Source organism: Thamnophis sirtalis, unplaced genomic scaffold (assembly GCF_051295495.1).
Source record: "Thamnophis sirtalis isolate CommonGarterSnake01/CBP01778 unplaced genomic scaffold, rThaSir2_p1.2 scaffold_14, whole genome shotgun sequence".
NCBI lineage: Eukaryota > Metazoa > Chordata > Lepidosauria > Squamata > Natricidae > Thamnophis > Thamnophis sirtalis.
In genome coordinates, this window is record NW_028261394.1 from 713,789 (window position 1) to 725,863 (window position 12,075).

Below are 12,075 nucleotides of genomic sequence, written 5' to 3' on the forward strand. Positions count from 1 at the left end.
AATGCCCAATAAAAGCCTCCTTTTGAGAAGGGAAAAGCAGCAGAAATTTTAAGTTCCTTTCACTTCCCTTTGTTCTCTGTGCAGGTGGCCCCTCTCTCAACCCCCTCCAACATTGCGGGTGGGGGGGAAGCTGGGGGTGCCCATCCCTTGCCTTTTGCAGGCCTCGGGTTCCTCCCATCTGGAAATTGGTTTTCTCTTGCCAGGCATTTAATGGCCTTTTTGCCTTGTTGCAAAGGGAGGGAATCCATCTTTTCTGTCTTTTAAGAGCTCCGTTTTCTCTAGCTGAAAAAACGTCAACAAAGCCACCCACATCCTCTGCTTTAAAAAAAGAAAAAAGCAGAAAGAAGATAACATTCAGCTTCAGGGCACCCAGATTTTTTTATCCTTTAATAACTGTCCACTCTCTAGCAACCCAGCTCAGTCGGGGGAATTTCCTTGGAGGCATTCCCCTTAAAGGAGGGACCCGTCCCAGCCAGATCCTGCTTCCGGAGCGGGAGAGAATCAGATCAGGAATCCTGGAACTCCACATCCTTCCCGACTCCTGCGGGACTTCCAGCCTCTCTTCCTCTGGCCCTGGACGCCCGTCTCTCTGACCTTCCGCTGGCCTTTCTTTCCAGGGGAAATGGAAGAGCTGGAGACCCTCTGGCTGACCGGCATTTGCCACAACGAGAAGAATGAGGTCATGAGCAGCCAGCTGGACATCGACAACATGGCGGGCGTGTTCTACATGCTGGCCGCCGCCATGGGGCTCAGCCTGATCACCTTCGTGTGGGAGCACCTCTTTTACTGGAAGCTCCGCTTCTGCTTCACCGGGATGTGCTCCGACCGCCCGGGGCTGCTCTTCTCCATCAGCAGGGTGAGCGTGGACAGAGGCCAGGCCCAGGAATGGGCAGGGGGGGGGACACGGACTGCTGAATCTCTGGCCCCTGTTTGCAAAGGCAGCGGGGAGGAGACCAGGAGGGTCTCTGAAGGGTCTCCAGACGAGGGTGGGAGGCTGGCAATCATAGCCTCCGTTTGCCTCTCCTGGCCCCCAGCCGCTCTGAGGGGCTGTGGGAGGAGGGGCTTCAAGGGAGCCCATCCTTATTTGGGGGCAAGGGGTTCTTGGAAAAATGGGCCAGACAGGAGGATTTTTTTCCTGTTCCACAAAAGAAGGGGAAAAGTCCGATCTGGGAGGGGAGGATTTTAAGGAAAGAGCCTCCTGCAGCCCCATTGGCCCAAACAGGTTTCATTCCAGGACCCCAAAGCTCCCAGTTCCTCTTGGATGTTCACATACTCAGCATCAGAGCTCCTTGGGCAGATCTTCCCAAATTAATTAGGCAGCTTCACTAAGTGTAATTAGCATTCTGGTTGAAGTTACTTGTCCCTGAGAACACAAACTAGTTGGGTGTTTTTTTTTTAACCCTTTCACCGGTGGGTTTCTTCTTCCAAAGAAGTTGCTTTAAAATGCAAGTCGTTTAAACTCGGAGCAGCGTCTGGGTTGGTGTCCTTTAATTGGTTAATTGACTCTGCGGTTCTGTTCTTGTCAAAAATTATACAGAAATAATTGGCTGGAGCTACTCAGCCGTAGAGCTAATTATCCCAGAACAAGGAAGGAAGACTTCAAGGATTGTCTCACTCAAGCAGAACCCGCCTTTCCTGCTGCTTCGAGGGGTTTCTGTAGCCGGCCCTTGCGTGGTGGGGGGCTTGATGGGCTCATCCCACCCACTCAGGCTGCCCTCGGTTGAGAGAGGCAGCCAAAGCCACTGTGGTTTGCTAGGAGCGATGATGTAGTTATGTAGCTAGTGGTCTCTGAGTACAGGTGTTGCTACTCAGGAATTATTGAAGATGGACAATATCTTTCCATCTTTCCTCCTGGACTCTCCACCTAACGGAGCCCGAGGTCCGTTTTTCTCTTGGTTTAATTCTCAAGATGGTCATTGTGAAGAGTCAGTTTACTTAAGTTGAGCACCCCTCAAGGGTACACTCCCCTCCCCCCCTTGCCCGGCTGATTAAAAATCCAGGTTTAAATGTGCATTAAATGAAACCGAAAGGCTTCCAAGAGTTCCAGGTAGGAAGTGTCTCCCCCCCAGTTCCTCCAAAATAATTGGCGGCTAAAGCCAGCGTCTCTTTTTTCCGTTGTTTCCCCTGCAGGGCATCTACAGCTGCATCCATGGGGTCCACATTGAGGAGAAGAAAAAGTCTCCCCACTTCACCCTGACCAGTTCTCAGACCAACATGCTGAAGCTCCTGCAGACGGCCAAGAATATGACCAGCGTGAACCCCGGGCGGATCAGTTCCCCGCAAAGAGCAGCCGAATTCATCCGCCGTGGATCGTTGATGATGGACCTGATGATGGAAAAGGGCAGCTTCATCTTCTCGGACAACAACCACCCTCTGACCCCCAAGGAAAACATCTTCAGCGACAACGCGAACGAGCTGCAGGCCTTTCCCGCCACCCGCCACCCGGATAACCTCAACAACTACGTCTTCCAAGGGCCGCACCCCCTGACGCTGCACGAGTCCAACCCCAACACGGTGGAGGTGGCCATGGCGGCCGAGGCCAAGGAGAACTCCCGCCCGAGGCAGCTGTGGAGGAAATCGCTGGAATCTCTGCGCCAAGACTCCCTCCGGCAGAGTCACGGTTCTCAGAGGGACGACGGCACGGGGGGAAACCGGCGGCACTCCCTCAAAGGCCCCAGGTACCTCCCTGAAGACGTCCACTCGGATGTCTCCGACGCCTCCAGCAGAGCCGCCGGCCACGCGGAGGAGGAGAGGAACAGCAAACCCCCCAAGACCAAGGAGAATGCCAAGAAGAGGCCCGCATCAAAATATCCCAAGGATTGCAGCGAGGTGGAGCTGACCTACCTGAAGAGCAAGCAATCTTTACCCCGGGACAAAATCTACATCATTGAGGCGGATAAACAGCACAGTTTCCACCTCGATGTTCCCCCGGAGTACGTGGAGAATATCATCCTTCCTGAGCCGGCCGACTTTTCCAACCTTTATCAGGACCGCAACGATAGCTACCGGCCCCCCGAGCAGAGCAACCAGATCCCCTTGAGCAATGAGGAAAGTCTTCCAAGTAACGGCCAGTACAAGCTCTACCCAAAGCACTACGGCACGAAGGACAAGAACGTGGCCTACAGCGAAGCCAACGAGCGATACCGCCAGAAGGCCACGCACTGCCGGAGCTGCCTGACCAGCCTGCCCAGTTACGCCGGGCACTACTTGAGCCGGTCACCCTACCGGTGCGGCGCCTGCGTGCGGATGGGCAGCCTGTACGACATCGAGGAGGGCCAGATGCTGCAGAGCCCCGCCAACTCCGGGCCCCGGGAAGAACCGTGCCAGCAGGACTGGGCCCCGGAGGAGAAGAGCCAGCCGCCCCGCAAGAGTAAGCTGCAAATCAGCAGGCAGCGCTCCTTCGACAACCTCTTCAGTAAGCACCGGGACGGCAACGGGGGCAGAACGCCCCGCAGCATCAGCCTGAAAGAGAAGGAGAGGCTTCTGGAAGGGGGCCCCTATGCCACCCTCTTCAGGGCCCCCCAAAGCAAACACTCGAGCGGCAAGCTCCCGCTCTTCTCACGCACGTTGGACGACGGCAAGAGGATCAAGTCGCTGTACCTGGAATGCTCGGCTGAGAACCCTTTTCTGCGGTCTTACTGTGACGACCAGCACTTGGTCCTGGCGCCCAGTCCCACCAGCCTGCACAGACAGCCGGCCTATGACAGCGTCTCCAGGTCGTCTGTCAAATCGGCGGCCTCGTACTGTTCCAGAGATGGCCGGGTCCACAACGACGCGTGCGTTTCGGAGCACGGGATGCCTTACGCGGCCACTCAGAACAGCCTGTACTCTGCTCCACGAGGGCTGAACTCCTGCAGCGACCGACGGGTCTACAAGAAGATCCCCAGCCTGGAGTCGGACGTGTAGCCCTGACCTCCAGGGGGACGTAGTTGCCGCAGGCCAAAGGGGGCGGCCCTTAGCAGAGCGTTGGAGGAGGGGGAAGAGAGCGGTTGCCTTGCGTAGATCCCATTCCCATGCGCTTAGTTCCACCAGAAAGAAGGAGCAGGAAGAGGCCGTGGGAAGGGACAGCCCACTCCCCAGGGACCACTGCACGGACTACACTATCCATAGTTCTGTCTCCTCCGTCCCCCCGTCCCCCCCGTCAATTAAGTTTGGCGAAACATCTCTTCTGTCCCAAGTAGAGTTCCAATTCTTGACCCAAAGGAATAGCCATGCAAAGGAAGGCCGATCTGTAGAGCAGATTCGCCCCCCACCCCCAGGACATGCGTGGCCACCGTGGATGGTCACTGCACTGGGAAACAGCTGCGCCCCCTGTTGGCAACAGTGTTGTTTTTCTACCAGGATGGTTCTTTTGCCCCGTCGGTCGGACTCCGTCCTCCTAGCACTTTCGCCCCCTGTAATTCTGCCCTCCCAAGATTTTATTTTTTAACAGAGAATAAGCAATATGGTATATGCATGTACTTTGACACAGAACAAAAGCTTAACAAAAAGCAAGTTTAAGAATGCGTTTGCACACTTACCGTGGTAAGACTCATCCAAGAGATTAGAAAGATAGTCTTTTTTTTTACAAACAACTATATATCGCTATAGCTCTATGATTTAGCCTCATATTTATTTTTAAACACAGACAAAAGAAAGCAAAAAAAAAAAATATGAAAAAAAAAAAACACAAAACCTCAGGGCCCATGAATGGAATCAATATTGTCTTCATCTGTCTCTGTCTTGCAGAGATCCAGCTGCAATTCACCCTGGACTCCCCCCCTCCCCTTCCTCCTCCTCCTCCTCCTCCTCCTCCTCCTCCTCCTCCTCCTCCAGATCTCATGGCAAGGAAGGGCACTGCCAAAGTGGGTCACCGGCTCCATGCTAGGCCTTCAAGCAAGAAGAGGGGGTCTGGGGGCTTGTCTCAGGAAAGGAGGGCCAGTGACCCCCTCCTGCTCCCATCGAAGAGAGAGAGGCCCTGTAGTGCAACCCCGGAACAGGCGGGGGCGGAGGGGGCCCTGGGAGAGGCCTGTGGAGTCTCCAGTCTGGAGAAGGCCCTGGGCCCAGGCAGCCAGCAGCCCAGGCAGGAGTCAGGTGCAGGAAGCTCTCTGTGGCAACGGGGACCCCAGTGGAGGGTCTGGAGGCCTGGGATTTACTCCCGTAATTCTTCCGAAGTAGAGCCAATGAGGTTGAAATTAGCCTGTGAGGGGCCCCCTGCCGTTGGAGACGGCCCTCGTTCTTTTGGGTGATGCTAAGCATTGGTTTGCACATTTCCGTCCCCACAACCTCCTCCTTGCTGATCCTGTGTGTTGGGTGTTAACGCAAGGACTCTCTTTGGCAAGGAAGGGACCAGGGAGAGCTTTGTCCGGTTGGATCCTCTGTGTGACGTTGCACCGCCAGGCCTTGTGGGGTCAGGGCCGTGGAAAGGAGCCCGGGGGGCTTTTGAGGTGGGAGTTGGGGATGAAGGTGGCCATCAGCCAGGGAGCCTCCTCCCAATTGCTGCGTCGGGGCCTGAGGCTCATCGCGTGAGAGGAGTTCTTTCTGGGCAATTCTCCGGGAGACGGTGGACGTCATGGCCTTTTGCTCCGGTTTTTGAAAAGACGCCCATTTTTTGCACTTTAGGGACGGGCTGGATAGGAAGGAAGCCAGGGCTGCTCCTACGGGAAACAGCCCTGGAGCCTCAAAGGAATCTTGTTGCTTTGGGAATGATCACAGCGGATCCCAATACGGTCAGAAGCTCTAGGAAAAACTCTTCCCCGGAGTGGAAGACCGCCTTTCCAATGAAAAGCGGGGGGGGGATCAGGGACCAAGGGGTTTGGAAGGTTTTGGAACCCCTGGCTTGTAAGTAAGGTGGCTTCCACGTGAATCTGTGGTGTCCCTGCAGGACCAACCTTGTAATGTCTGGTTGGACCTGTTGGATGTTGGTTTCTGTGTCCCGTCGCTTCTGTTTTATTTCACAGCTGCTCATTAGTTGGTGGGAACTTCACACCTAGAAGATCTTGTGCCAGGAGAGCATTGTTCAGTTTTGGGCAGGGGGCTGATCACGCCTGCACTGCTTGTAGACCTCCCTCATCATCAAACTCAACCCCTAAGGTTTCCATGTCTTTGCGTCTCCACGCTGGTATCTCAGGGCTTGATAGTATCTGTCTTCTTGTCTCCTCACCTTGATTCCAAATAGACCCAGACAGGCACCTCCATTGAAACAGCCGCAACTTAAAACGTTGGGGGGGACTCCCCCTTGAGTGCCCACTCCTCCCTGTCCAAGGCCATCAGTCATAGGTGTGGAAGGGGCTTCCCTGGGTGGAGAGGGTCTCGTGTAGCTTGGCAGCAGCTCTGTGATAATGACTTACTTTCTTTCCGGAAGGTCACGATCATCTGTCTGTATGTTTGGAACCGCCGTCGAATTCTCTAAACAAGCTTATTTTAAATATGTAATATATGCACCTACGTTGCATAATTTAGTAACCTTGGAGTAGCAAGGAGAACATCACCCGTCTTCCTAAATTAGGGACCCACTCTGGGTTTGGTCTAGGGGTGGATTTACACACTTGCGTTCAAGGCAACCTTATAAAACCTGCACTGTGAATACTTGTCTGTTAGACACAAAAAGCAGGAAGAGAAACGCAAACGGAATCAAAAGGTTTCGGGCCTCCGCTGGACGTCCAGCTTCAGTCGCAGGTGTGGGGGGGAGGGAGGGATTCTGGGGTGTATGGAAAAACACCAGGCCTGAAGTAGAGAAGAAGGGCGAGGTTGGGCTCCACGGCCTGAATGGGAACCCCCCGGGAAGGGTCCCAATCCCCTGCTTTTCAGCACCGCTGCTGAAGGGACAGGCCCAGCTGGAGTCTCCTGCTTGAGCAGGGGGTTGGACTAGAAGACCTTCAAGGTCCCTTCCAACTCGGTTATTCCGAGTCTCTCGCTACAGGCAGCCTGGGGTCCCCAGGTGACCTCTTGGCCCTTGAGCATCGGTTAGTCCTCCTGGACACGTGGCCTTCAGCTGGCTTTCTCTCCAAGGAAGGTCAGCATTTTGCTGAAGAACCTTGTTCTATAGATTTATTTATTTCTTTACCGGATTTATATGGCCGCCCGTCTCATGGGAAGCGTCTCTTGGCGGCGGACAAAGACAGACCATCTCAGGGTTGAAACGAAGAAATGGGAGGTTGGGAAGCTGCAGTTTCCATGTAGAAAACTTCTGCAGTTCCGGAAAGCCATGTTTAGGTGTCTTTCTCTCTTGCGGGTGGTGAGAGAAATGGGGCGAGCCTCTTGGGCGAGGCAGATGGAAAGCCTGGTCCAACACCCCCCCCCCGCCCTTCTCCAGGCTCCTGTCTTGGGAGAACAGCCTGGGCTCCATCATCTCAAACCACCTTCCCTCCCTCAGGCTACCTGCAGTCTCGTAGGTGGAATCTCTCCTGGTGAAGCTGTGGTTGCGCATTGCGTCTAGATTTCAGTCCTCAGGAAAGGATGCGTGTAGGGCCTGGGGCAGAGAGGAAGCAGAGCCTCCCTGATTCACCCGCTAGACATTTCTGTCAAGGCCTCCAAAATGTTCCTGGGTGGCAGGATCTCCTCGGTCCTGAATCTTTTCAAAGCGAAATCTCCAGCGGGGGGTTCAGAAAGAAAAACTGCGTTCCCCCCCAGATCCTACGTTGGTCTGCTGAAAACACAGCTGGACGGCTCAGATAACAGCCGCCTTTCGAAAATCCAATAAATCTTCTGTTAGGTAGTTGTAATATCCCCCCCACACACACCAAAGTTTCTTTCTAGCACTGTTTACTGTTGCATCCTTGAGAGAATAATTCCTCAGAGGTTCAAGTGTTTGGATGTCAAATTGGTACATTGCACTACTACACGGGCAGAGAAATCTCTCGCTGGCTCAGTGGTAAATAGAGCATTTTGCAGATAAAGTGGGAAGTGCACATTACAACTCCCCCCCCCCAAAAAAGAGAAGATTTGGGTAAAGTCATGTGTGTACGTTAATTTTTCAATACTCCTTTGCAACTGGATGCAAGCCCAAGTTTCCCAGGGAGTCAGTTGTGACCCCAAAATGCGACCCTCCCCCACAACCCAAAGGAGAAAGCCCCTCCTAGGCAGACCAGCCTAACCCAAAAACTCTCGGCTACACCTGTTCTGCCAAGTGCATTCGAAGTACAATTAAGGGTGACCACAATGCTTAGGCATTAGCATCTATCAAGCCACCCTCCTCAGCTGGCACCCACCAGATGTGTGAGGCCTGGAGCTCTCAAAATGCTAGGGGCGAATTCCTTGCACATCTGGCGAGGGGCTGGGGAGATTACAGAAGAGTTTGCCATTTCGGAATACGATTTGCACAGTGTGTATATGATGGCAGAAAACCAGATCACAAAGAACTGAATGGGAAGCCAATTCACCATTTCATGTATAAATGTACGGCTGGGTCAATTTAACTCCACATCACCACATTGCAACAATTTCTGTGCTGAGTTGTTTTCTGTGGTTAATATTGGAAGGACGGGGACTTCTGGGCAATCTCTTTTGCACCTGCCACCTGGGTTCCTCCAGGATAGGCCCTCCCGAATTGATACCCTCATGAATCACCAATGCATCCCCACGACACCCAAGTTGACCCATTGAGTTCTTTTGTGACTCTGTCCTGCACACCCTCTAAATTGCATTAAATAGAGACGAAGGTTCGCCCCTGGGACTGGTTCTGTTTCGGTCTCTTTGGAACCAGGGGTTCTGATCCATTTCTGTCCTTGGGAGCCCTTTGTCATCTTTCCCGGGTCTTCTGCAGGTGCTTGTCCAGAGGAAACATTAAGCAGGCGCCTCTCCTGGTGAGCATCCTTGTATGATATTCATGTATCCAAGCACCTGCTTGTTGCATTCATGTATTATGCATTGTAGATGTACATGCACACCAACGTAGGTGTTTAAATACGCAGTAAGTCTTTCCTGGACTTACTTTACTAAAAGCTGGAATTGATCCGGCAGTCCTCTCCCTGGAGGCCACCCGCAAGGATCCATTACACGTCCAAATCAATACTTGGTATTGATGCCATCCAGCAGCTAACCTCCATTGCGTGAGTTGGCTATCGGAAGTGGATCATAAGCGTTTTCAACACACAGAGCAACAGTTATAGGTTTTAAAACTCAACCATTTTAAAATATGCACCCACCACTCAAAGGATCACGAATGAACCATCTGTCCATCCACAATTGTAGGAGTCTTTTAAAAACCTTACATCGATAGTTGGATCTGCTGGTCTAAAACAGATACAGGATTCAGGTAAAATTTTGTTCGTTTGTTTCTCTGTTCCGTACACTCAACGGCAGTTTTATCTTCATCTGCATATTTAAACCCGAATGCATGACTAAGCACTTAATACTGTATAAATAATATTTTGAGACATATCTACAAAAACAAACCCACAAATGTTTGCTTTAAACTTTTGTTGATAGAAAAAAAAAGTATATAATGACTACTATTGTCTTCAAATTGTATTGTATTTTTCATTTTTGTTAATGATAATGAAGAGGAAGGAGAGAGAGAGAATGAGAGAAAGATGCTAAGGGAGCGAGGGAAGTGAGGGTTTGCCTATGTTGAAATGTATATATACCTGTCAGAGAAAACACGTGCCAAGGATAACAAAATGTACAAAGTGTAAATACATGAAAAATTTCATTTTTCTAATAAAGATAATTTCTGCCACTTGATGCCAAAATAAGGGGGTGGGGAAGGAAGGAGATCTTGGTCAGTCTGTTTTTATAGTGGGTTTCTCCTGTATTCATTGCTTGAGCCCCCAAGTGCCTGAGAACGCTGGGTAAGAAGCCCCAGGGGGTTCCGAGGGATGGGCTGGGCTGAATATCCTCTGGGTTGGTTCTATCATTTCTCCATCTTGTCAAAGTTCAATCTCCACTTGCTCAGGAGAGTTTCAAGGAAGAACATGCCGAGATCCTAAGCATGTAAGGTTTGTGTCTTAGCTTATAACATTAGGGAGGTATGGGTCTACCTCCATGGGCCCCGGAAAGGCCTTTTCCATTCATTCCATTCTGGAGTGCTGGGAAGCCAGTAAGAGAAGCTCCGAAGGATTTTGGCAGCAGTGATGCCTCCAGCAGAGATGGGCTGCAGAGTTCTTTTTTTTCTGTAAATGTGTTTTTATTTTTCCATTTTCATTTCGTACAGTCACATATATACTGTGCAGAACCGGGGCCATATAACATTAAGCAATAAACACAGCCATTCCTCTTGTCAACAATAGCCCCCCAAAATACAAACCCAATGTACCTCTTCGACCCTCCATGCACCCTTTCTTTCGCCCCCCTCCAACTTTCCTTCTTCCCTCCAACATTCCCCTCTACCCTACTTCCCCTCCCCCTCTACGACTCCCCTCTCCCAAAACACTCCCTCCAGTCCTCTCTCCCACCCTCTCTACCCCTCTTTCTTCTAACCCTCTACTCCTCCCTTCGGTGTATTTCTACTATCTATTAATATATTCAGCTTGTCCTATTTTTACAGTGAAATTAAAGAGCAACAGTATACAAGTGCAGTCGCGTTACTATAAAATCTAACACATACTATATATCCCCCCTCCCCCCTAACACCCCATGGCTGCAGAGTTCTTAAGTCAGAGAAGGACGTCTGGCTTCTCTTGGCTGTGTGCTTTGGGGAAACATGGTGGCTTCACTGATCCAGGAGAGCAGGAAGGATCCACTGGTCAAGGGGAGAAGGAATGGCAGAAGCTCGAGGTTGTGCGATCCCTCTCCTGCCAAGTTTATTATAAATTCTAAAACAATTTCACAAAAAATAACAACAGTGGGCTCTCGTGAAAGTGGGGTTGATTTGTTCTAAGATGCCCATAAAATGCAGCTTCTATTGATTCCTGGGTCTCTGGAGGTTCTCAGTCCCACAGGTGCTTTTTCAAGAGGCAACTAGACTGGTTTTTCCCTTTGAAAATGTTTCCCTTCTCATTTAAGAAACTTCCTCAATTATGAACTGAAGAAGCTTCTTGGATGAGAAGTGAAAAAGCACTTTTGGGACATTGATTCCTGTCTTCTTGCAGATGTTTCTCCAAAAAACATCTGGCCTCCTCATGGTTGTGCCTACAATCACAAGAAGGACGTCAACAAAAGCTCCTGTGGATGAAGTGCTTCTTCATGTGATCGTGCAGGGAAAAAATCCTGTTGGCCGTCCAGCCAGGCCAGTTTTTTTTATGTCTCTCTGTGGCAAACACCGGAATGACCTAAAACGGAGCATTGCATCCCGTCAAAGCAGACGGCCACGGTCTGCACCAAATCTGAAACAAGGTCGAAGTTGTGACTGGAGCGGATCTACATATGAAAAGCAACACCTTTTCCGAACTTGCTTCTTTCCACCCAAAGGAGACTTAAACCAACTGTAACCCAACTGCCACAAAGCCAGACAGATTTGCAAAACAATTCACAGGCGGATGGCTGCGCTTCATGATTGCCAAAGTAACCTTTAGCAGAGGAGAAACAGAAAAGGATTAAATTTCCTCTCCAGCATGGAAAAAGGTGCTTTCCATGCTGTGTTGATGCAACCCCATAAATCATAATGAGATTTGTGGCTTAATTTGTGCAAACCAATTTACTGTGGTTTGCAAATGACATTGTTAGACTTGGCGTGTTGCATAAACTCCGTCTGCTATGGATCCTTTTATAAATGGTATTTAAGGAAACAGGCCGCCCGTGAAGAGGGGGAGGAGGAGGGGCTTCGGCCCCAGAGGGTCTTTTGCCGCATTTTAATGTGGAAGCGGTCAAACACAAGCCTGATCCAAAATGGTGCTGGCTCCATGGATTCTCCTGCAGTCCAGATGTCGGTTGACCTCTGGAAATGGAGGAAAACCACAGCCATTCAAGGCATGGAATATTCTATTTGCTACTAAGGGGAGCAATCGGCTGCCTTCCCTCCGGGATCTGGGCCAAACAGGTCAAAGACAGTGAAAGTTGGACAGTCCAATATGTAGAGGAGAGAGAGAGAAAAATGTAAGTTTTCTTTCAGCTTTCGTTACAGCAGGCACAAAAAGTATGATTCTCTGGAGGTGTCGTTCCGTTTTTGGAGTTTTTCTTCTTCATCCTGTCTAGGGTCTTAATGAAAAGTTTAGTGCT

The 12,075-nt window shown here is 50.9% G+C and overlaps 1 protein-coding gene across 1 annotated transcript in view; it reads left to right on the forward strand.

Moving 5' to 3' along the window:
- Positions 1-5,163, forward strand: part of GRIN2A (glutamate ionotropic receptor NMDA type subunit 2A) — a 65,066-nt gene extending 59,903 nt beyond the window's left edge. Inside the window, exons 13-14 of the mRNA XM_087728462.1 lie at positions 618-856; positions 2,131-5,163. Coding sequence (XP_087584588.1) covers positions 618-856; positions 2,131-3,906 — 2,015 coding nt within the window. The 3' untranslated portion in view covers positions 3,907-5,163. The remainder of the gene's footprint in view (positions 1-617; positions 857-2,130) is intronic.
- The last annotated feature ends 6,912 nt before the right edge of the window (positions 5,164-12,075 follow it).